At 36.1% G+C, this 27251-nt stretch overlaps 1 protein-coding gene across 1 annotated transcript in view; it reads left to right on the top strand.

The window, feature by feature from the left end:
- The first annotated feature begins 7105 nt into the window (after positions 1–7105).
- The window catches only part of LOC149775781 (uncharacterized), a 92304-nt gene continuing 72158 nt past the window's right edge, over positions 7106–27251 (top strand). Inside the window, exons 1-4 of the mRNA XM_089944129.1 lie at positions 7106–7223; positions 10485–10687; positions 15900–16070; positions 22641–22805. Coding sequence (XP_089800255.1) covers positions 10516–10687; positions 15900–16070; positions 22641–22805 — 508 coding nt within the window. The 5' untranslated portion in view covers positions 7106–7223; positions 10485–10515. The remainder of the gene's footprint in view (positions 7224–10484; positions 10688–15899; positions 16071–22640; positions 22806–27251) is intronic.

The raw sequence follows: 27251 nt of genomic DNA, 5'->3' as shown, positions 1-27251 counted from the left end.
TTCACTTGAAAATGGAACACCGCAAGGCAGTGTAATAAGTCCGTTACTGTTTAACCTAATGGTAAACGACCTTGACCTCAATGTAGCCTCCACAAAAATAAACTTGTCACAATTTGCAGATGATAGTGGCATATGGAGGAATGGAAATCCTGCCAATAACACAGTAGTCAAAGAAATCCAGCAGAGCCTAGACAACATAGGGAGATGGGCGGACAAATGGGGTTTCAAAATATCTCATGAAAAAACTGTGGCAATCATATTCACCCCCAAACGAAATAACAACCTAGTCTATCCAAACTTCTATATACAAAATCAATTAATCAAATACGTAACAGTAGTAAAATTCCTAGGAATGTTCTTTGACAACCACCTCACATGGAAACAGCACATTGAACAACTCACCCAGAATTGTAACAAAGATCTCAATTTACTCAGGAACATCACAGGGACTGACTGGGGATCCAACCAGGAAACCCTCCTCACGATATATAAAAGCCTAATTAGATCAAAACTGGATTACGGTTGCCAAGCATATAACTCAGCTAAGCAGCCTGTACTACAAAAACTTGACACTATCCAGAGAAAAGCCTTGCTATTATGCACAGGAACACTCCCCTCAACATCATTAGAAGAACTACAAACACTAACAGGAGAACTACCCTTAAAATTACTGCTCCTCCGATACTCCATTCGATTAGATACCCACCCAGACAACCATCCCACCAAAATAGCTATAAATATGTGTAAAGTTGTCTTCAAACCCAAAATCTTACCTATCAAAGCAAGTGGCAAAGTAATCCTTGAACTAAGAGAAAAGATACCTCTACTAAAAAAACAGGTAACAAACAATACAGACCAGAACAAATCACCATGGTTACAAAAACCACCAAGGATTAACATTGAAGCTACCAAATTAGGCAATAAAGAAGGACAAGAAAACTTACTAAAACCTGTACTGGTAAACGAAATCAACCAAAAATACCCGGACTATGTTAAAATATATACCGATGGATCAAAAACAAACAACCCACCAAGAACAGCAGCAGCAATAGTCATCCCTGAATTCAATGTACAAACGGGATCCAGATTACCTGACTATTGCTCCATTTACACCACTGAATTCTGGGCTATACCTGAATCACTACAATGGATCAAAGACAACCAAATACCTAAAGCAGTCATTATAAGCGATTCCCTAAGCGTTATCAAATCGATCCAAAATAGCAATACACACTCTAGGGAACAATTCCTCGACAGAGCATGCCAATTAATCGACGATATCACCACAGCACATCAATTAGTCGAGCTCATGTGGATACCGTCGCACATTGGAATCTCTGGCAACGAAACAGCAGACAAAGTTGCAAAAACCAAACTAGGAGATCAAAACTCTATCAAGCTTAACTATAGCTCTAGAGAAGCAATAAGCTTCGCACAAACATATCTAGACCAAACATGGCAAGATTTTTTGAACTCCTCCATAAAAGGTAAAAAGCACCATGAAACCCCAAAAAACGTAGATAGGAACGTACAGCTACCTAAGGGTACCTATTTAGAACAGAAAACCATAAACAGGATAATAGCTGGAAAAACTAAACTAGCAAGCAGTTTTGGAAGGTTTATAGGACCCAAACCAGCAACCATTAACTGCTTTAACTGCCACACCACTGAAGATCTACACCACGTATTCAATATATGCCCAAAATATCAACCCGCTCGGAAAATATTTATCAAAAACCAAAAAGAGTTACTTATGGACTCTAATAAAATAAACAATCAGCATATAAAAATATAAATCAATTCATAGACTCAGCAGGACGTAGGAACAAAATATAATTACTATCCCCACAGAACCAAAAGACCCATTAACTAGCTAAATAAATTTAGAAGACACCACATAAAAAACCATAATATATCATTCAATTTTATAAAAGTATTAATAAATAATTCACTTACGAAGCACCTATAAAAAAACTAAGGAAACTGCAAAATCGGATGTCCTAGATGTCCTTAACGAACCGAGTAATCAGCTAGGATTCCTCTCCTAGATGTCCTTAACGAACCGTGTAATCGGCTAGGACTCCGGTCTCTTGCTAAATAAAGTATAAATAACATTCAATCTCTAAAAACGTCAATTAATAAATAACTTAAAGAGGTAATATCTAAAAGCTTATAAATAACATAACGTAGGAAACACACCCTAAACACCTCGACTAGCAATCCCATAATAACCTTGAAAATCTTTCTTCATACATGATATCTACTAAGAACCTCTATAAACAGCATAGAACATCCCCCCTCCTTTTAGAACATTTTGAAGAAGAAAAAAAAAAGAAAAAAAGAAAAACAGGCAAATGCGACAAGAAACCAGCGATGTAAAGCAAGCAGGACCATTCCCGAGCTCTCCTTCCCACTAATGACAGCCAACCATTCAACTGTAGGGACCTTTATGGACCCACAGATTGAGGCCAAACTATCAGGGTTCCTTGAATCCATAAAAGCCTGGGGGAGGTGGCACCATCCCCTTCCCCAGGAACAACTAGAAGGCTGCGGTGCAGTCAGAAAAAAGTGACACATGCACAATTGTGCGAACGCTACTATAATTAAACTCAACAACAACTCTAATCAATTCAACTATATGTTATGATTCAGTACTCTACTCAATTCAGCTATACGTTATGATTCAGTAATATAATCAATTCAACTAAACGTTGTAATTAAGAACTCTAATCAGTTCAACTATACGTTATGATTCAGTACTCTAATCAATTCAACTATATGTTATGATTCAGTACTCTAATCAATACAACTATATGTTATGATTCAGTATTCTAATCAATTCAACTAAGTGTTATGATTCAGTACTCTAATCAATTCAACTATACGTTATGATTCAGTACTCTAATCAAGTCAACTAAGCGTTATGATTCAGTACTCTAACCAATTCAACTATACGTTATGATTCAATATTCTAATCAATACAACTATACGTTATGAATCAAATTTCTAATAAATTCAACTATCTACCCAAATCAAAGACAAAAACTCGGCTAAGATACCTTCTTGCGTTGAGAAGCTTGTTTTATCCAATTGAAACTCACTTTTTTACGTGGCTTATAGTTAGAAATTCTCTGATAAACAGGCTTTCCGCTCTGCCTCAGATAACGCGTCTCTACCCTTCAAGACACAGCAGTGCACTAACGTTTCTCTGTGCATTTACGAATAAGAATTTTGCATTTTCTCGCCTACAGGATAAGCTACCACCAGAAAATTTAGCTTCTCTCGTTCCTAATTGGTCGACACACCTATCGTTTGATTTTCTTTCCGCCTGGGTCCAGGTTTCTTCACGCCTTGGCGCGCCAAGGGGTATCCGACAAGACTATGCCCTTCCATACAAAGGATTAAATATTTGAAAGCCAATTCGGAGATACAAAATCACGTAACTCTTAAGTAAGACGACGGTCCACATGTTATGATTTCCGCAAAATTCTACCCTTCAGTTCATTACAACCTCTAACATGAATATTTCACAGCACATCTCCTCCTCGCAACAGAAACCACTTTACTTATCCATCTAGTGGGAAACTACCCCAAAATTGTCAACAGTTTCATTACTAAGATTGATTTTAAAACTTGGGAACGCTTATTTTATAGCTCAAATGCAATCTACAGTCATGCACCAAAAGGTAAAGACAAACTACAGATATACATGAAAATACAGTTCAAATCCTTATCGTTGGTTGTTTGAATGTTAACGGTTTCAGATTACACAACTTAAATGGAAAGGTTGTTTGAGACAGAAACACATATTAAAATCCAACTAATTACAGTAACTGTAAATTATCCCTGTCATCGAAAAAACACATTGTCATTATCATTGTAAATTATCCACATCATGATAGTAATAAATTTTGTTGCTGGCATTTACATTATTTAAAATTATGTCCTAAAACTTACAGAAGAATGAAACAAAAACAGTTTTTAAGTCCAAATGGATATTATAACCTTGAAATATATATGAAAAAGGTATATAAAAAAGTAAAGAATGCCTTGTTATTGTTGTTGTTGTTGGGTTTAACACCATTTTTTAAGCACACGATACATGGCAGCCAGTATTAATGGTGAGGAAGAACCCGGGAAAACACCGGAAAGTACCACCGACCCACGAGAAGCTACTGGAAAGCTTTCTCACATACCCACATTGGCCAAATCCGAGACTCGAACCCATGCAGACAGAGGTCAGATGGCAGTGATCCGTAAGGGAGAGCGCTTTAGACCACTCGGCCACTCGGGGCCCCAATGCCTTTTTGTAGTGACCGTGAAGAATGTACACATACTGAGCAGTTAAAGCAAAATTTAAAAGATGTTCCTATCAATAACGATACAATTTATAAAATCATCAATAACTCTAAATTACTGGAATTTAGTAGTCAGTGATCTATATAAACTTTTTAAAACTGAATCTTGTAATAACGATAAAACTAAAAATGACTATTTATATTTGCTAGAATCATTGTCTCTTAAATCTCTTAAAATGATTTTATCGTGATTTCATTACATATTTTGTAGCTATGTCATATAGACAAACACAAACAGGTATCATAAATGTGTTAGATATCAGCGTTCAAGATGAAGAAAGGAAGGTGATATATTTCCATGGTAATCCGTTTACTTATGTAAATAATAACTATCTATAAGTGGTTCAATCTATTTTACTTTAGATCTCAGGAAAACCCAGACGAATAAGAAGAAAAAAATTAAGATCCGTTTTTTATTTAAAACAATCTGTTAAAGCTTGTAAAATTGTCTTACAAAAACAAACTGACACTCTAATAGGTAAGATATTTAAAGAAAACAATCTGAATAATATCAAAGTATAAAGGAAAATTTATTTAGGAAAACCATGACAAATCCCTGAAGTGCAGAAACAAAGATACAACAAGAAGAAGAATATTTCAGAAGCTCAGTATTTATTCTTGTTATCCATACTGTGTTAAAGTTAAAATAAGAAAATACTGGACAATGTATGTGTTAATTAACATATACATGATCAGATTAACTGCTCCATCCGTTTTTATACTGGCTTGACAAACTGTTTGACAGAAAACGGAAAAATTTAAAACATGCAACGATGGGTATAACCAACTGACCAAATATAGACAGTAAGACATCGGCCTTTGGGACTTGTATGGAGGGCTCTTTGAAAAAAGGCAACACTGAGTAATCTCAGCCAAAACAAGTGTATAAAGAATTAAATGATGTGAATAAACAGAACAATGAAGAACTTAACAAGTTAGCTGGTAAAACAAAATAACTGTAAATTATAAAATGATAAGATCTATGAGAAAGACATACGATTTATCTATTACCGACATAGGTGACAAAATAAATAAGGATTTACCAGCTTTTAAAATAGTATTACTGGTAAAACTGAAGAAGAAAAAAATCAGAGTGCAAAGGTTCTAACAGACAGCAAGCATTATACAGATCGAGAAATGGTTAATAATATTGGTGTTGTGCAAGGAAACAGAGAAAGTAGTGAAACGACTAAGAAGCGAATTCAATGTCATGCAACAAAAGATAACAACAAAAACATTGCTTTTAAAGTCAATTCTATAGAGAAATATCTCACAATGAGCACTAGTCTTGATAAAAACACTGTATCATTTATTAAAGAATCGTAACAAAAGTATTGCAATAAATACAATGAATTCAAGCAAAATTTGGTACCAGGATCGTTATTGGAAACTCCGAGATCAGGTTTGATTGTTTTTGTTTTGCATCAAACTTAATGAGTTATAGCCTGTGCTTTATTGTAAAGTTTGTGCTTGCATAACTTATTCCATAAATTATTACCTAACTTATACCTAAGACCGGAAATGAACAAATTCAAGAACAGAGCTGCAATTCATAACATGCATTATTTGGCCGTACGTGTATATAAATTAAAATATAATATTTTATGCAATGTATTAAAACAATTAACATGTTTAATGTATGTATATTTGTTATGACTGATTTAAAGAATTAAAAGTCATTATCTATCCTATCAGTATTTCACAAAAAATATAATAGTGAATTTTGTCAATAGATTCGGTTGGGCAGTGAAAGGACTTTTTTTTTATAAAAAAAACTCATACAAAACGCTGATTTGATTCATTTGCACATCATACTGTGCAAATGTGTCTATTTTTTTATATACCTTATTTGATTTTGACATTTATCATTGCATATATAACCAAGATATCTTCAAATAATAATAATAATAATAATAATGATAATGAGGACTTTGTATAGCGCCTAATCTTTAGAAGCTCTAAGCGCTTTACAACATTAGACAACAACATTAAGATAAAAAAACATACATAATGATATAATTACAAACACAAACACCATCAAATTAGAAAACATTGAAAAAAACATGCTGAGAATATTTAAGGTATGAAACATTATTAGGTCTTTAAGTTTGTTCTTGCAGTCGAAATAAGTGAGTTTTGAGAGCACTCTTAAATGTGATCACTGCGTCTTTGTGTCTAAGTTCAGTGGGCAATTCATTCCACGTTGCTGGGCCCTGATATGCAAAACAACGCTGTCCATATGACTTTGTTTTCATAGTGGGAATAATGAGTATACGATTGTCAGAAGAGGAGCGTAAGTATCTTGGTGGTGTATACACGTGGGTGAGGTCGGATAGATATGTTGGACTAGAGTGCGTCAGTGAAACGTAGCACAGAGAACGAATTTTGTGTTTGATTCTGGATCGAAAGGTTAGCTAGTGTAGGGTACAGAGCAGCGGTACACAATATTGACAGAGGCATATGTGTTCTCTGAAGAAATTTCTTGTTTAATGAGACCAGATTTTATATCTTTATAATGTATAGTTTTTTAAAATCAAAAGTGTTTGCACCTACCTCAGAAAATATTTTTTTTTATTTCAGTGGAAATATTTAAAAAAATGGTGCTGGAAATGTTACAAAAGAGAGTGCCACGAAATTTCCGCACCCATATCATGATGCTGGTTTTGACCAAGATTAGCTGCTGCCTATCTTTAGACTGGTTTGCAGCTAATTAACAAATATATATAATCTGTTAAAGAAAAACTATAGATCAGTGTTAGCCATTTCTAAAATTGCCTGCATTACTGCCCTCGTTCGCTTGTAGGAAGCAATAATGCACTGGGAACCAGTGCAAGAATCACTAAAGCTCTTGTCGGTCGAACCTAAGTAAGAAATCGTCAGTTAGGAATATTTCTTCTTAACTTACATATAAATAATTTTAAAATTTGCATGTACCGATGACAGTATTAACTGTAAAAAAAGTGGTTAAGTTTAGCAAGATGTATGTGCATGTGGGTGATGTAAAAATAGAAATACAAAAGAACTATTTACACTCACAAAAATGGCGCGACAACATTAAAAAAGAAAACCGTCTGTCTGGACCCCCACCCCATACGCATTTGCATGCAATGAAATAATGGGTTACTGTTTCACCCTGTAAACCATCAACATTGCAAACGCATCTTTAGCGCAGGATACAGCGGTTATAACGGGAGAGACTGGTTGGGGGAGGGGGGACTCACTAAGAATCACTGTAATTGATTTCGACACACTTACAGGTCATTACTGGAGATAATCATTAACATGTACATATTTTATTCTTTAACAATATTTGGGGATAATAAATCGGTTCAAGTAAAATTTAAAACAAAATTACATGCACACATTTCAAAATCTCAGATTGCTTTTATGTGTGACATCATTCTGGAACAAGCAGATCAGCCAGTAATGCACAAATGAATTGGTTGCATGTCATGGGAAGCAAAAGTGAGGGATTTTGTGGTCACAATGTTGAATCAGAAATATGAAATGGACTGTTGTTTTCTTGTGTTGTTTAAATTTCTAGATAAAGATGCAGACAGTTGGAATCAACTAATTATATTGTGTCAAGCTAGAGAGTATTGTGAGGTGCTTTGTGAGCTTCCTTCCATTTTTGTCTCAATGTTTTACCTAAACCAACACATAGTTCCCTGACGTTTCTTTTCTGATGTTACTTGGGGCCAAGACCACTGACTTTTGTGTGCAGCTGGTAATTAAAATCCCTCTTCTTTTGCCCCATGGCATTAAATCCTTTAGATCTACTCACCTTTTTTTAGAACCTAATCTCTGTCATAACAGTACATCTGTGTATCCATCAGTTATTGAGCTTAAATTTTAAATTGCTGATGCATGGATGGATGACAATACCACACCAAGGTAAAAGTAATGCTTGGAGACCATCTAGTGAGGACTATACCACTAGGAACTTACTGATACTTGGGACATGGCTGTGTTAAAGTCATGCCATTATTCTGACCTCAGAAGAAGAGGGATTCAACATACCGTCTCTATACATAGGTCAGTTGGGTGGAAAACTCCATCATAAATAGTCCCTAGCACCGTTGGTCTCCACCATAATATAAAAAAACAAAAAAAAACAAAGGTGGATTACTACTTATTGGTTTCATGTAATCTTGCTCAGTTTTATTATATAAAACATGTGGATTATGGTGTAATTGAGTATGTATCAAATTATGATTTTGCTACGAACTTTACAAAGGTGATACACTAGGGGGTGAAAACTAAAACCTTTTAAACTGCAAAACCAAATGCTGTAATGTTGAAGATGTATTGAGACAAAAAATATGATGAGATTAATGACATTGAATATTTTACTAGAAAACCTAATGGACTGAGATATATTGCCTTCAACAATTACCATTGATTATTTTTGTTGACAGATGCTTATTTGTGGTTGTGCCTTTCACTGTAGCACTTTATTAAATTTATGAAAAAAAATTGTTTTATATTTTGTATACTTTTTAAAACGATTAACAGCTGGAAATTTGTGCATTTTTAAGAACACATTTACTATATTCAGTTTGAACAGGCTCTCTCATTTGCTTATTCAGTTTCTTTAGCAAATTTATAGTAGCATTAACTTGGACACCAAGACTGTTACTTTTGTTAGGCATCAACTTGAACACCAAGACTGTGACATGTCTAGGGCAATAACTTAAACAGCAAGACTGTGTTCCTTGTCTTAGGCAATTGCTTGAACACCAACACTGTTACTTGTGTTGGGCAGTAACTTGGAACACAATACTATTGTGTTAGGCAATAAATTGAACACCAACACTGTTACTTGTGTTAGGCCTTAACTTGAACACTTGTGTTACTTGTGTTAGGCCTTAACTTGAACATTAGGACCATGACTTGTCTTAGGCAATAACCCAAACACCAAGACTGTAATTTGTGTTAGGCATTAACTTGGACACCAAGGTTGTTACTTGTGCTAGGCAGTAACTTGAACACCAGGACTGCTGCTTTTGTTATACAATAGTTTGAACACCAAGACTGTTAATTGTGTTATGCAATAACTGGAACAGCAAGACTATGTTACTTTTGTCAGGCATTAACTTGAACACCAAGACTGTTACTGGTGTTATGCAATAACTGGAAAAGCAAGACTATGTTACTTTTGTCAGGCATTAACTTGAACACCAAGACTGAGTTACTTCTGTTGGGCATTAATTTGGACACCAAGACTGTTTTACTTATATTATGCACTAAGGCTTTTTGTCTTCTTGGCTGACTAATTTAAAATATTTTGTCTGGTTTATTGTTAAATCTGGGTATAAATGTGATAAATTTCAATTTACAAAATCCAACAGTTTTTTTAAAACATAAACTTGCTGATGTATTTTTACAGCTTCTTTTTTAAAATACAAATATCAGTATTTTAAAATCAGTGTCTAAGTCAATAGCCATAATGTCCATATTATATATTTGTGTTGTGGTGGTGTTATCACAAAAAAGAATACTGAATTTAAGTGGTGCATACAGTGATTTCTCGACAATTTTCACAACTATGACATTTTTTGTGGGATATGGAAGGGGCAGCTCGGTTTTTATGAGAACATTATCTTTGGATAGATCTTATATTATGTATTTCAACAAATGTGGGCTTGATAAATAACTTGTAGTCTTTATTGGAACAGTGACTGTTATGACACAACTAGCTCATACAAAAACTGATTTAGTCTTGGTAACAATGATGATTTTGAGAGGTTTTTTATGCACATGGAAAATTGATCGTATTTGATTTTTAGGTATTCGCTTGTTTTTAAATGGGGATTTGTGCAGTTGTGTGTCCTGGAGAAGTTGCTGAACATAGGATGATAATTATAGTGGTCCCTCACTTGAGTGACCCTTCTGAAGAGAGGTAAGCCTCAGATTGATCATTAAAGCATATAATTTACCATTTTGTCCTCAGTAGAATTTACCTTATTGATAAGAACACCTGTGTGATAAGGCCACCTAGGGTGTCTTTATAAAAGGAAGTCTATGTTACATTTATCAGTTGAGGTTCCTAATTTTCATTACTCAATGGGACCAAAGAATTCCTACAGGCATGTACATGTACTGAATGGACACGTTCTATTTCAGCTGTTAAGTAAAGAAGGCAGTGTGTAAGACAATGGATGTCATTTGTCTTGATGAAGATGATGAAATCCAGCAGCTGCAGAGGGAACTTGCAGAACTTCAGAAAGAGAGGGAAAAATATGCCAAGGAGCTCAAAAAGCGACATCTGAGAAATGAGATCGAAAAACTGAAGAATGAAAACTTGCAACTGAAAACTAAATTGATAGGTACTGATCTCAGGGTGAATGGGTTTGTGGGATGAAAGCTGAGGGTTTACGGTGGTAAACCATTGCAGTTACTCATGTTTTGACATTTTTGTATTCAGTTTTAAATAGGAAAAGAATTGTAGAGGTATAAAGTTTAAAGAAAAGCATATATCAAGAACTGGGGAAAACAAGTATTAACAATTATTTAATTTGTTCTTGATATTTCTTTATTTAGTTGTGCCTTCACTACTTAATGGTAAACATTGGGAGCATCTTGATTTGTTCCTCTTCATTGCTAAATCTGTTTTGGGAAGCATGTTGGCACTTTTTCATTACAAGCCTTGTTGGCATGATTATGTATAAACTGCTTAACCTAGACAGGTAAAATTCAATAGGCACATTTCTCTCTATATATGTAGAGTGTTTCCCTTTATGTACATTTATGCGTTAGGGATGCACCCTGGAGAAAATTGGCGCACACATTTTGTTGCCATGCATTTTTTTTTACGCAAAGGATTCACATAATGCAATCAGGATTTATTTAATATCCAATGCTTTGGATGAGGGATGGCATTGTGTATACTTTGAGCATAGGCATAGACTGGTTCTCTGCTTTGTTTGCTCCCTGCATTGCACTCCTCTATTCGTATAGCTGAGTGCAATGCAGGGAGCCTAAGAAACAGGGAACCAGACTGGCATAGGCAATGTTATGACAGATTAGCTTCCCCTAATCTTGCAAGTTCCCTCACAATTTCCATTGAGCTCATCAAGATTGCATGTAGATGTTTAACCTCAATGCTTGTTGCACTAGAAAGTGATCTCCAGATTAAAATGGCGTGCACTAAGAATCATTAGCGAATAAAGTGAAAGAAGCAGAACACAAAAGAGTAACTGTGGATCTAACTTTAATGAAAAATGGAGAAAATAAATCCCTTGACTGGAATATGGCACATCCATTAGGATTACCAGTGTGACTTCTGATCGCGTGATTGTGCAAACTGCAAAAGTGAATAATCCTTTCATGACAGGGTTTAAGAATTTTAAAAAATCTGCCTTCATTTGCCTCAAGATATCTGCAGTACACATTGTAACCCAAGACATTCTTTCACATCAAAGAAATCAGTAAACTTGCCAAGACAAATGTGTTATTTGGATTACAAAGTCAGGCAGGGTTCATACAGAATTCTGAATAATAAATTCAAAGACTTCCCAAACTTTCAAAGACCACAAACAGAGATTTCCAATACCTATTTTCACTAACATTTAGTATACAAGTTATGTTATCTGAGAAAACAATGAATGCAAAATGCTACGATATTGTTTAATGATGAAATGAAACTTGAATGGGTCATCAAAATAAGGAAACCAGGAAAACTCAACTACATCTTAATCTAACAACCTTGGACAATTTTATTTGTGATTATGGAAAGAAATTAAAATGTTTGGGTTTATTTCAATTTTCAAAGACTTTTAAAGACCTTAGGGTAATCTGCTCGATTTTCCCAAACTTTCAAGGCCTTGAAAATGCTACCTCATTTTTCCCAAACTATCAAAGACCTTCAAAGATCGTATGCACCCTGTCTGGGGGTCATTGCAGATTTTGTTGGTTTTTAACTTTGCTGCAATAAAAGAAAGATCTTAAAAGTTAAGGTGTAACTTATTCGAAAGAAGATCAATCATTTTCCTCCTTGAGTTTTGGATAAATTTGTTCTAGGACGAAGTATAATGAAACCGATGATAGTACACATTTTATGACAGGCAGTAAATTAACTGCCATTTGGTTAAAAAAAGATTTATTTGGCTTTTTATATTGGCTTATATGTAATGTGTTGGTCTATAATATTGCTACAAAAAGATTATAAGGAGACTTAAAAGTACGACTTTAAACTAAAAGATAAATGAACTAATAAAATTATTCTTTGAATGGACAATGCATTTGTTTATTAATTGTGCATGTTGGTTTATTTGTATCTTTAGAGAGAGAGGGAGAATGTTGTGCAAGTTGCAATATTCTACTTCAAGGTGAAAAAGTTTGGGTCAGATGAAAATTTGTTAGTACATTTTTGACCCCTACATTTTTTATTTGACCCCCAGTTCTGACACCAATTTTTTTTTTTTTACTCTCAATTTTACTTCCCTGGAGGATACACTGATATAGACAGCCAAATTATGTGTACAAGCCATTCAGATTATTTCTAGAAAAAAAACATTGCAGAGCAAGATGAAGTAGAAACTGCATGACTTGGGCAAAATCGTTTTAATACGTGTGTTTTTGTATACGTGTAGATTTTTATGTAGGTGTAGATTTGTGTGCCTTTAATGATCATTGGCAATCAGGTGTTTTGGATAATATGGAGTTTAACAGTTTTGCCTAATGAGGACATGATTTGACAGTTTTATCTGTACTGAGGACAGGATTTTGACAGTTTGTACTGAGGACAGAATTTTGCCAGTGGATTTTGATAGTTTTGTCCATATTTGTGACAGATTTTTTTTTTGTCTCTTTGGAGGCTTACAAGTTTTAGCAGTCCAGATTTTATCTTTCATTATAAATATTGCCAGTGACATATTGTTGGTTTCTTTGCAGCCGTATTTTGGTCCATCTTTAATAAAATTCTGTCAAATTAATCACCTTCTCTTTGTGCCATCCCAAGAAGTTTGTTGTAGATTACCTGATTAGATTTTCAGGCCATGATACCAATTTTTAAATTTTGTCCAGATCTTTGGACTTCATTTTTTAACTTTGTTACAAATGGAACTTGGTCTGCATATTTGTATGCACAAGTAGATGATGACCCAAAAATATTTTATGACATTTATTTTAAAAAAATTGTTTTGGAGACTTTTGACGGAGGCCTTTGGTTGCTAATGAGCTTTTCAAACAAAAAAATATAGCCAGAATTCTTCTGGCTGTGTGCCCTGTGTGACAAAGCACTGTTGGTAAAGACATCCATGTCCTGAGGGAAGATTTCTGGTTAATGTATTTATGTATATGTATTACATTCTAATCATGTGCTAGTAGATCAAGGTCTACACTATTTGCTTAAAACATTATATGTAAAGCGAATAGTAAAGACTCGTATCAGCCAGTGTATTACAGTACTCACATTGTTGATTGACCATGCCACATTTGTGCTGGTGAAGAGTGATTTATAGTGTAATTTTTAGACATATATTAGTGTGGTTCAGACTGTTCTTGTCCTTCACTCAGCAGGTACTAATTCCTTCAAACATTACTTACCCAGATTGGGGTCTACCTAGCTGGATAGTTAATTACCTGGTATATTTTACTCCATGTTCAAAGGCCTTACAGGAAGTGATAATACAGCCTGTCGTAAATCTATCACAGATTAATAGGCACACCACACTGGAGTGCAGACCTGTGCTTGTTATGCAGGGATCACGCTGTTCTTTGCCATTGATGCAAATTGCAATTTTTTTCTCCCATCTGGCAATATTTTTGGTGACAGCATTTTTTGCTGTTAAAAATTATATCTACACGTGGGTTTGCAGTTGAGAAATTCACATGAACCATGACAGGAAGCCGCAAACTTGGATATAAAATTGCACTGGAAACTGTTACATCAACAAATCCTATGTTCATATTGACAGACCACTTTAACACGGCATTGTTATATCATAATCCACTTAAGCTGATGTCTGGCCTTAGTACTCGGTGCTGTAATATAACCAAAATAGTCATGCTACCTGAATAACTACATTTGACCATCTCTGAAGGTGGGAACGGGATTGACTACAATCTATCAGATGATGGTAATTTTTTTTCTGTTTTGAAAAATGTGCCAGAAGAAAGTTTTGCTGAAACTTCAAAGAAAACTGATAACCTTTGAATCATCGGTCGTTCTGAATATTTACTAAGCAAATGAAAAAAATTATTTAATGTTGCCGCAGCAATAACAAACAGGCATTTGTTTGGTCCTTCAAAAGGGCCTTTAGTGGCACCTTCAAGAACACACAAACCTTTGTCAAAGCAAGCTGAAGACCTTTGATCAAAGATAGTCAGAAACAAACATTTTCATTTTTTATTGTGATTGGAACATATTTATTGTGCCATGAAAGTTTCCTGTTTGCAGCAAAAAAGTTCACAATTATGATTGCTACCAATGGCGATTTAAAACCCAAATTAAAGTTCCAATATTCTGAAACAATAGATATCTGGCCATCGAGTTAAATGAAGGTGGAACATCTTGCAAGAATGTTAAAACTTTTTAATTTGTTCACATTTTCATTTCCCTTTGAATATTCTCATCCCCTTGGTAGCCTCGGCATCATGGTAGTTGTCTCTAGCTGACCAAAATCTAGGCCAATTTAAGTACATGTAGCATGTAAACAACTATACAACCATGTGCTACTAGGATAATAAATAGAGTGAATTGTTTCGTTGTTTGTTGAAAATGGGATGAAGACCAAACAAGGACTACCATTTTTTATATACAGTCGGCTCCACTTAAATGCATATCGCTAAAGTGCATAGATCGCTTAAATGCATAGCGAAAGTATGGTCCCATTTTATATTGGAAATATACATGAATTCCACTTAAATGTATACTCCGTTTATATGCATAGCTTGGATCTGATCCCGAGGCTATGCATATAACCGGAGTTGACTGCATGTTTTAATTGTGTTTTCTAATGGAATTTGATTTTTACCTGAATTTTCTAGCTTTTGAATTCATGGATTTTTCATATGCATGTAAGTTATTTAACACATTGTGGAGTGTACTACACAAATGTAAGTTGTCAATATGCAAGTGTATTTCAGACTAGTTGTCTTCATCAAATAAAAATTAGCATTTTTTTTCTCTGTGTAAATCCTAGTCACTGAAGACATGTCATCTCTTACAAATTTCACTTGTATGCAAAATTTCAATTTATTTTCAGCCCCCCCCCCCACTTATCTAAACATGTGCTTATGTCAACAATACTAACTTGGTCCCAAGGATGATGAGATAAACTGATAGTACTCTATTATGAAATTGGCAACAAAATATTGGGATTGGCAATCTTTTTGGCAACAACTTTTTAAACCCAGCACCATCCCTGTTGTGCTTGGATGTTACATTGTAAAGTGATGAGTACGTAAATGACAACTACACCTGTACAAATGAATGATGGTCAGTTTAGCTCTATGTACTGTAGTTCATGTAGGTGTAAGATGCTAACCTCACAAGCAATGCAGTATTTATATTATTTTTTATTTTCATGTCAACAGAGCATACATCCCAAGCACATGCTGAGAAGGATAATGATGTTAAACCATTTGTTGTGGGAGACAGAAGTATTAAGAAGCTAGAAGGAAGCCAAGGTAGTGGGCAAGACAAAAGCATTAAGAAGCCAACAGGAAGCCCAGGAAGTGGGCAAGACAACAAGCATCAGAACAAGGGTATGATTTGTTACATATATTAGATTTAATTTATATTTGATTTAAGTTGTATTTGATTTGATTGTTTTGGAGTTTTGGAATCTGTTTGTTTTCTTTACATGTCAATATAATGTAATTTTGTTTACAAGGAATTGATATTTTCCAGAAAATTCAGTTTGACCTGAATGTTTCTATAAATACCTAATAAGAGAAACAATTGTTTCTATTTTTGGCTTAGTTCCTGGCCTTGATTGAGGGTCAAGTAAACAACTTTTTTCTTGGAGTAAAATGATTGGTTATTTTCAAGGACATATTGGAGCTGTGTGACTTTTACATGTAAACATGATCATGTCATCCTCTATTTCACAATTAGGCATTTCCGAAATTGCGAAATACTTAGTATTAATAGTGATGTTTAGAGAGAGAGATTTCAGAGTCTGAGGCTTTTGAACACTTGCTGTCAAGTTGTTTTCTTCGGTTGTGACCAGTATTGGAGTTTTTGAGTTATATGTTAATTCTTCTCCTGCTTACTTGGACTCTAACAAATTAATTCGTTTCTCTGGATATATTATTGTATTCATATAGAACTCTTGAACAATTTTATTTGGATTTCCAAGACCAGAGGATTAATTATTATGTTTCTACAGGGAACTGTAGATATCAGCACAGTACAGGCTACATCATTCGTCATCAGCTTCCCTCTTGGATTCTTTGTGGGGACTCGAACTTGGAATCGTTAGCACACTTTAATATTAGGACTTAAAAAAGTTTTATTTGTGGATTATTCTTGTATTAATTTTGGATTTGATTCTGGAAACCATACATTCTAATATTTTTTTCTTCTTCATTTTTACAGTATTTTTCCAGGGAAATAAATTATTTGTTATATTTTTCAAAGCTTGTTGTTTTCACTCTTTCTTGTGTTACTGTTTATTCGAGCCTAAACACGTAACGTAAGAGATTTCACATTTGGAATTTCTAGATCTTTTAGGCTTAGAAGTTAACTTAATGGTCATTAGACTTGGGGATCAAATTATGTACATAAATTCAAACAGCATACAAAATTTAAAAAAAATTACAAGCATTTTAACTTACCAGTCTAAGTAATTTGTGTCATTATGATGGACACCTGCTTATACTAATCAGCTATATTGGCGTCTGATTGGATGAGCTTGTCGCCACCTTTAGCATTTTATCCTTTATCAACAAAGTTATGAGGGGATATTGCATTTTGCCTGTGCATTTATTTAGTTATGAGATGAATCATTATACACTTTCAGTATCCTAGACACAATTTCACCTACATATGAAAATTGGTATATTGGTGTATGTCAAGGGGAGTAATTCAACCACACTAAAAGTAGGTTACGTTGACTTCATTTTCAAACTTAAATAGCTTTTGAATTTTCTTTTGTTGCACCCTCAATATCTTGGACTCCTTATCTTAGAGTTACTTGACCACATTATGTCATTTGTACCTTATTTTTGTATAAAAGTGAATTTTTTATTTTTTAGCTATTTGTTTGCGATTACCTGCTATATATCTAGACTTAGAATATTTTGTTGATGCTTCTTTAAGAAAATTACTCAATCATGATATATCAGATCATCCATTACCTTGTAAATTCAGCCTACAAAAGCAAAAATGTTAACCATATATTTTGCTTGCTTTAGCTTTAAAAGTGATTTAATTCTCATCTGCTGAATGAAATTCAAGTCAGACAAGAGTGGTCTCTCCTTTAAGGGATTGCCACTTGTGACATGTTTTTTCTGCTTTCCCCTTGTCGTCATAGATCATTTAGAGACCTCGCAAACATGCATTATTTAATATCGTTTACCAGTTTATTACCAGTTTATGGTAATAAGTTTTTCAATGATCCTGATGACGTCCATCATTCAGTCATGTTACTTCCATATTTGCCACATATGTATGACCCAACCAGAACTAAAATCAGTGATTTACAAAGACATTTTTCCACAGGCATGAGACTTTTCTTTTGTAATGGATTTCTGCTGCTTTTTTTTATAGAGAAGTGGTCCAGAGAAGATAAGTTTAGTGGGGGAAAAAATGGTAGAGGGTTATTATTTTCCATTGGTGTGCTCTGCGATTTTGCCAACAGTGCAGGTTGAATACATTTAGAACCAATCTCACCTAGTTAGTCATAATTAGGGGGCCCCGAGTGGCCGAGTGGTCTAAAGCGCTCTTCGTTACGGATCACTGCCATCTCACCTCTGTCTGCGGCGGTTCGAGTCTACGATTCAGCCAATGTGGGTATGTGAGAAAGCTTGCCAGTAGCTTCTCGTGGGTCGGTGGTTCTTTCCGGGGTTTTCCCGGGTTCTTTTTCCATCATTAATACTGGCCGCCATGTATAGCCTATCGTGTGCTGAAAAATGGCGTTAAACCCCACAACAACAACAACAATAGTCATAATTATCTTCAAATATAAGAAGCAGCGTCATTATGTTGGCAGACTACATACTTGAAAGAGGAAATGAGAATTCCAAAGATATCAAGAGAGGTATTAAAAATGTATGCCATTGGGCATGGATGTAGCAGGAATTTGATGGCCAGATGTTTTGTCAGCTTTTTTTTACAAAAAGTGAACGGTATGCTTTACAGGATCATGTGGGAATGAATATCCACAAATCCAAACTGACATATTGAAGCCCCAATGCTGCCATCACATGCAAAAAGTCACCTATGACAATTCATCAGAATAATACCGAATCTTCAAAGATTCTGGTCCTATACATCACTGGGTTCCATTAAAATCTGATATCAATGTTTCATAACATAATTACCCATTTTATTTTTTCCCACAAACTGAGAATTCAAGATCCATAGCTGGCCTTGAAAAACGAATTTGTCCTTCAAGGCCTTGAAAACACCTGAAAATTCAAAATATTGTCTGGGTACCTTGAAGAGCCTTGATTTTCTTGAATTGATAAATATTTTTCGTTTTACTGATTTCAGTAAAATAGAAAACTATTTTTTAAAAATAATAAACCCGATCGCTTGCTAAGTTTGTTCCAGATTGGACATTTTCACAACATGCCACAGCCCAATTTTATATTTTGACCTTCCAAGTGTTTGGATCCCGTATGTAGTCGCAGTTTAAATTTGGATCATTTGTACGCTTCGAAATGGGGCCCCGAGTGGCCGAGCGGTCTAAAGCGCTCTTCGTTACGAATCACTGCCATCTCACCTCTGTCTGTGTGGGTTCGAGTCTCAGATTCGGCCAATGTGGGTATGTGAGAAAGCCTGCCGGTAGCTTCTCGTGGGTCGGTGGTTCTTTCCGGAGGTTTTCCCGGGTTCTTCCTCCACCATTAATACTGGCCGCCATGTATAGCCTATCGTGTGCTGAAAAATGGCGTTAAACCCTACAACAACGACAACAACAACGCTTCGAAATGGCTGGTTGCCGATTCCAACTTAGGTGGCTAAAAGAAGAAAAATATACATTCTGGATAATGCGATCTTTGTCAGACAGCTTTGCAAAATGCAAATTATGTCAGAAAGATATTGATTTGTGTGCTATGGGAGAGAGTGCTTTACGATCTCATGCAGGTGGAAAAAAGCACCAAGCTCACATAATGGCGGCTAGGACGGGAACACAAGAAGCCTTCAGCGTGAAATATTTTTGACAAAATAGAAAACTGCATATTGTCTTATTTATGAAAGCCAGCTAAGCTGAGAGAAATATTAATATATCTAATATGAAATAGTTTAGTATACCCTAACCCATCATTGGTGGGAGAAAAGGTAAAGCCAGATGATTTTGTCATTCTTTTTGATGAAAGTATAAATAAATCGCTTCAGAAGAAACAAATAGATTTCACATTCGTCATCGGGACCAGGACATGGTAACAACACGATTTTTTTACATCTAGATTCCTTGGTCATGCCTCTGCATCTGATGTGATGAAAGCATTTGATGATTCCACGCAGAAGCTAAACATAATGAACATGATTCAGATCTCAGTGGATGGGCCTAATGTCAATTGGTCATTTCATGAAAAAGTCAACCTTTCATTGGAAACCAACCACAGTATCCAGTTGTTGAATGCAGAAAGCTGTGGACTTCACAAAGTCCATGGGATTTGTATGGCTGCCATGGATGATACAGGCTGGAAACTGGATACAATTTTGAAAGCATTTTACATATTGTTTCATGATACTTCTGCAAAAAGAGATGATTTTTTAAAGTGACAGGTACATCAATCTTTCCTTTGGAGCTTTATAAACATAGAATGCTAGAAAATGTGAAACTTGCACAGAGAATTCTGGATTTGCTTGAACCTGTTACAAGTTATGCAGATAGGTGATGATAGGATGTTTATCTGATCCAAGCACAGAATCGTTTCTAATTGTAGAGGAAGCCATCAAAGATGTCTTTCTCCCAGCCAAGCTTGCATTTTTATTTCACTATCAAAGCAAGTGGAACCTTTCTTGACAGAGTATCAAACACACCAACCAATGCTTCGCTTTGCTCATAAAGATTTGAATGCAACTGCATTCAGCCTCTTGAAAGGATACTGCAAGCCAGAAAAAGTGGAAGCTATCAAGTCATCAAAGGATGTGTTGACATTTGTAGTGACTGATTCCTCAAACCATCTCATCAATCATAAAGTAGACATAGGTTTTATGGCAGAAACAATTATTAATGATTTGAAAAAGAAAAAAGCAAGTGAGCTACAAATCCTTGAATTTTGCGATGAATGTGAAGCAACTTTGACATGTTTAACAGACAAGTTTATTGCTAAGTTGCCACTGCAATACTCCCTTGTGAGTGACATGGCATGTAATAATGCACCTTGAAAACCAAAATTTTGGACCATCAAAACCCCAACAATTCTCAAAGAAATATGCTGCTAACCCTGTGAGATACCCTGCCATTTTTCACATATGTATGAATTAATCCAGTGTTGATCATCAACAACCAGTGGTCAGCCAATTTCACTCAAAGCTGGCACTCAAGATTTGATACATTACCATTGTAAACATAAAAAGCTATTACCATGCTGTGTTAAATTTCATTCAGCCCAAGTTCGCCCTCCATTGTATATTCCAGCACTCTAGCTTCACCAGTCTTATTTTTATCTTATGCACACTTTTTCTTCTCAGATCCACTTTAAAAAAGTGGTCATGCCTCTCCATTCCCTCTTCAATCAATTTATGCACCGCATGTGAATGTTGTTGTTGTTAGATTAGTCACTGACAGAATTGTCAGATGTATCACATCACTAGTTTTGGAGCACTCTGGAGAAAGATTGGAATTTGCGAGCAACATCATTGACTGAATTAAAGGTCGTACTTCTTAATTCTAAACTGAATATTTGAATGTTATTTTAACATAACATCTTATTTCAGAGAATTTTTTGTCAGAATTCTATTTTAACAAATCACTTCCTTCCAAACAAACTTAGTTAGATTGGAAGATTGGTGAAATTTATGATAAACTGCTGCATTGGGGCTTTAATGTTATATTTGATAATACACAAATTAAAATGCCTTCATTTTTAGCTGTATTGGTCATAGGCAAGAAGATATGGGATGACCTGTTGTCTGACATCCATGTGCCCATTAGCACAAGTTTGTTACCACTACTCCTCCTAAAATGCTTGGAAGATTTGCCATGAAACCTGACACATGCATTCACTGTAAGCTTGTCCTGCATGAAAATGGTGCTGCTGAGACATCGCAATGGACACCAACAGCCATCTTGAAAACCTTTTTATTGCTACTCCTTCTGAATCAATGTTCATATCAACATGGTGTTTTAATATTAGTGATGCAGTACCTGCAACTATTTAATTGCCTATTTTCCGGAAGTTGTCCAAGCCATATCATTCCTTCCTCCAGAACTGAAAAGAAGAAGATTCCGGTCTGACTCCTTTGTCACAGCCCACTTACAGGTTGCTATGTTGTCTGCAGCAGATGTGTATGGTTTTTCTTGTAGAAAAGTGCCTTCATTATTGGCTTGAAAACATATCGCATTCCATCTTTATTTTTCTTTCAATCAGTTGTTGGTTCCCACAGTCCTTGTTACAGTTAAGTGTTGTCTTGACCTTATTTTGTTAAATTGACCGCTCTGGTGGCCTAAGTGGTTAGAGTATCCACCTCTGATGCGAGAGGTCACAGGTTCAAACCCCATGCAGAGTCATACCAAAGACTTATAAAAATGGTACTAGTAAGTTCCTCACTTGGTGCTCAACATTAAGAGATTAGTGTTAGGACTGGTTGGCCTGGTTTCAGGATAATCTGACTGGGTGGAACATGTATGTGGCATGATGCCTCATTGCTAGACATCACTATAAACTGCCACTTTGCAGACATCGTAGCAATATGACTGGATAATTTTTAAAGCTGCATTAAAAATCCAAAATCACAAACACTCATTTACAGATTTTGGAAACAATTTGTTGGCAAACTACACTAACTCATTTACACATGTAAACATTGAAGACTTTCAAGTAAATGATCTTAAATACACTCTTTAGTCAAAACTTTGTATGTGCTGCATTTTTCATTTGATTACTGTATTAACTGTTAATGATCCCCAGAACTGCTATGATTTCTCTTCCACACAGATGAAACAGGAATTAAGCGAAGTGTTGGAAGGCCTAGAAAAAGACTTCCATCACCTGATATAGCAAAAGAAAGTTTGCCAGAGATTGAAATAGAGCCAGGCAACATGTCTTTATCCACGAATTCCAAAAGAGTGAAATTGTTACCATGCCAGGAAGATATTAAAGGTAAATTGTTGAAAAAACTAGTGTGGAATTCATGTCATGTTTTATCCTCTAACAAATGAAATTTTTTTGTGAAATATTTTGCAAGTCAGATATGGGAATGATAAATCATAAAATGGTATCAGAAAGGTGTGCCAGTGAGGTACCACACTACATTCCACAGAATCTTTGTTTTTCTGCATCCTACCATCAACATACACACATGACCTTTACAATAGGGCATTACATCTGCTGTGTGTCATGTATCTATTTATAATTGCTTTTTTAACAACTTCTCAAAATCTCTGCACCAATTTCATACTAATTTGGCAGAGAGCATTTGGGAAGATATCTTAAAATGACTAACTTATCAGAAATGGGATACATTGGACAGAAAGAATCATGAATGGTAAGGTTTATGTTATCAGTCATCAGATTTATGGTACACACATTGCAGATTTTCAGTGGACATGGACATGAGGCAAGGGATTAAGTGTCCACTACAGATTGTGTGTGTCTTAGTCCATTGGGTATCCACTTTAGCAGAATTCTATTGTGGATGTTATTACAGGTGTAGTGGGTTTTATGGTACTCATTGCTGATTTTATTGTATTTCAGTAGACACACTAAACAGTGCTGTAAACCTGACTATGGTAGGTGGGAAATGATGCCACATGTTTAGGAGATTTGTTTGGGCAACTTGCTTTGTAAGAAGTGGTTTGTTTAATTGCATTCCCCAATTCACTGTACCAGCTCCAGAGTAAAAATGGTCTACTCTTTTTAAGTTTTGGATTTTTTGTTTCTTTGGTATAATGTTTTTTCCTTCAGAGTATGATCTTGTGAGGTGTGAGCATAGGAAGTCTCTATGGTACACTCACCTAAACATATTAGTGCACAGTGATCTGTTCTCTGTTTCATGAAATGTGGGACTTGGTGAAAAGTTGCCGCATGAATAAGAGGAGGAAGAAAGGCCCACCTCTTCTTCTTTGGACAAATGTTTCCTTTCCCATGAAGGGTTTCAATCTTTCCCCATTTAGGAAAGAAAAAATGGCCTCTTGGGGAACGAATGTTCTGAGACTTCCTTGGCTTGGAAGTCATGTGGTGCCCAAGGATGCATGATAAATGATTTGATGTTGTCAGTGCCAATGATGGTCCCTAGCCTCCTCCCACCTGTCAGGCCAGGTATTTGAGGAGGAAGAATTCTGGACATTCCGTAAAGTGGTTAATGATCTGTCTACCCCCTCCCCCACCTGTGTCTGAAGGCTTTAGGCTCTGATGATGACAGATTCTCTCCAGTCTGGAGATATTCTAGGGGGTGGGGGCAGCTTCACCTCCAGACCCTCTTTTACTTCCACATTTCACAAATGGTGTGGGAGCTTTATACACAAGTTTTCCTGGGAGGCAAGAGTTAGCTAGGTAACACAAGGGCTGGTAGGGGCCCTGAGTGGTCTAAAGTGCTCTCCGTTACAGATCACTGCCATCTCACCTCTGTCTGCGTGGGTTTGAGTCTCAGATTCGGCTAGCTTGCCAGTAGCTTCTCGTGGGTTGGTGGTTCTTTCTAGTGGTTTTCCCGGGTTCTTCCTCCACCATTAATACTGGCTGCCATGTATAGCCTATCATGTGCTGAAAAATGGCATTAAACCCTACAACAACAACAAGGACTGGTCTGTCCCCCTCCAAGCTTTAGGGTCCATTTGCCCAGCAACCACCCCCCTAACATCACCCTTATTTTGTCAAGTAAGCCCTATGCTTTGCTAGTTTATGTTTTGTCATAATGATTGCATAACAGTCCATTACATGCCTGTGATTTTTAGATGAGAATATTCAATATTTAGAAATTAGTTGTCTTTCATACTTTATGTGCAATTTTTACTCACATTTGTGTGATTTCCCTCTGATGGGCCACTCTTTGAAGGTCACTTTCCTGCTGCAGAAGGAGTGGCCACTGTAATAGAGAATGTAGCAGCTACTGTAAAATCAGAAATATTCATGAAGAATTTAATTTCTTTATTTCATTGGTAACAAATATCTATAAAATTAAATCAACCACGAAGGATAGTATTGTTAAACAACAGTAGTATGATAAGCATTGTGACCTATCAAAATTTTGTATCCCCATGAAATCATCCATTTATTTTCCTAGACCATATTTATCCCCACCAGTATTTATGCATGTAGCTCCTATTACAGTAAAACCTGTCTTGAGAGACCACCTGTCTTGAGAGACCAGTTTATCCATGCACAGATTCATAGCTGCCAACCCTCATGAATTTGGTGTGAATTTCACGACTTTTTCAGCGATTCATGGATTCACGCCGTAAGACAAAAATTCACAAATTTTCCGATCCTCAATTATTTTAAATCTTTAATAAAATAACCGATTTCCCGTTAAGCGTTAGTCGTGATATTCGCAGTTGCCGAAACGGTCTGGTACCGCTGGTCACGATATTAGTAGATCTACAGCCGATTAGTACAGTGGGCCCGGTCGCAAGCATTTTAGTCTATTTTAATCTATATGTATAAGAGTAGTTTTACAAGTGCTTTTGAGAGAAACTAGGGCCTAACCGGAAATTTGCTCCGCGCATGCGTCAAAACACTGATTCGAGTTACCGTTCAGCATCGCATGTAAGATTTTGAAAATGTCTTCACCACCAAGGAAAAAGAAATGTATTACTCAAAAAGTGAAGTTTAATTTGGAATATATCAAAAATTGGCCGTGCATTCTAACATTAAACATTGCTATTCATTCATGCTTTTTGCACTCAGTGTGCCATCGCAGAGACGATGTGAGGAAGAATGTTGGTTGCAAAAAACACGTAGAAGTTGGGAAAATTAAGAATTCGCAGATTTCAGCTCTGGAATATTTTAAACCATTGGTCGAAGACCCACAGGCTACCAACGCTTAAGCATTATTTGTGAGTTTTCTTGTGTCGAACACAATCTACCTGTATCATCTGGAGACCATGCTAAACATTTGTTCTGACCTATGTTCCCGGACTAGAAAATCGCTTCCAAATTTTCCTGTGGAAGAACCAAAAATGCTGCAGCTCTTGTGCATTCCTCACAGCAACAGTGACAGCGAAAGAGTATTTTCTTTAGTGAGGAAAAAAAAAGACAGACTTTAGGGCCTCCTTAGCTGCAGAAAATATGTCAACAATTTTAGTCCCCAAGATCTACCAGTAGGCAAGAAGTCGGAACTGTTTAGAAAACAAATTTATGATCAAGCAGTTGAGGAAGTTCAAGTCTGCCACAGTATCATGTCTTGAGAAATAAATATTTCTGCATATATGTAGTGTTTTATTTTTATTTTGCGAACTTGATATAGTGTAGTATTGACGGTCGGAGTGGATGGAGTTATTGTCGTGGTATTTTTCACGAATTTGTGTCCAAATTCACGATTTTTTATCCCTATTTTCACTAATTGTGAGCCTGGAAGGTTGGCGGCTATGCAGATTTATTGGTTATGTAGTGTTATGACCTGTCACAAGAGACCACCTGTCATGAGTGATCATTATGTTTTGGCAGAAGGGGTTGTCTTTCATGACAGGTTCCACTGTATATACATTGTCTCTAGGGGCCCCAGGTGGCCGAGGTGCACACCATAACAGTTCACCTTTGTCTTCATGGTTACAAGTTTTGGGCTTGCCCATGTGGGTATGTGAGAAATCTTTCCAGTAGCTTCTCGTAGGTTGTTGTTGTTGTTGTTGTTATAGGGTTTAACGCCATTTTTAAGCACACGATAGACTTTACATGGTGGCCAGTATTAATGGTGGAGGAAGAACCTGGGAAATCCCCGGAAAGAACCACCGACCCTCGAGAAGCTACTGGCAAGCTTTCTCACATACCCAGATTAGCCGAATCCGAGACTCAAACCTACTTAGACAGAGGTGAGATGGCAGTGATCCGTAACGGAGAGCGCTTTAGACCACTCAGCCACTTGGGGCCCCATCTTCTCGTAGGTCATTGTATTGATGCAAGTATGTGTTGATATTGTCTCAAGGCCTAAATATGCTTTCATGTGATTTTTGTCCTGGCAGTTCCAGATAGAGTTATGGCTCTTAACAGTATGCTTTATATCTTCACATGTAATGTTGCTTGCAGGTGTCATGGCCAAGGACCATTCAACATATTCTGATGCAGTTTGGTATGAAAATGACCAGGTAGACTTACATGTGTCTTATATCTGTATAGTCTCATTCACAGGGGGGTAAGACCTGCTGACAGCTCATCCTTTTCGCTTCACCAGTTTGTTGGATTTCAGCTAGATTTGGCATATCGCTTTTGATTGAGACCATGTGTGAGTTTGATTTCCAGCAATCTGTAACATCAGTTAAGTGAACCCTTCCTACTGACTTCAATTTCTGTTGCATGCCTTTAGTAGCTGTGTTGGATTTCAACCAAATTTGGATAGCAACTTCATATTGATGAAACCTTCGATGGGTTTAATTTCAAGTGTTTCCTATTATCATT

The sequence above is a fragment of the Sinohyriopsis cumingii genome, chromosome 19, assembly GCF_028554795.1.
Source record: "Sinohyriopsis cumingii isolate HCF-2022 chromosome 19, ASM2855479v2, whole genome shotgun sequence".
Taxonomy (NCBI): domain Eukaryota; kingdom Metazoa; phylum Mollusca; class Bivalvia; order Unionida; family Unionidae; genus Sinohyriopsis; species Sinohyriopsis cumingii.
Note: the sequence above shows the minus strand (reverse complement) of the source record. Positions and strands in the feature narration are given on the sequence as shown.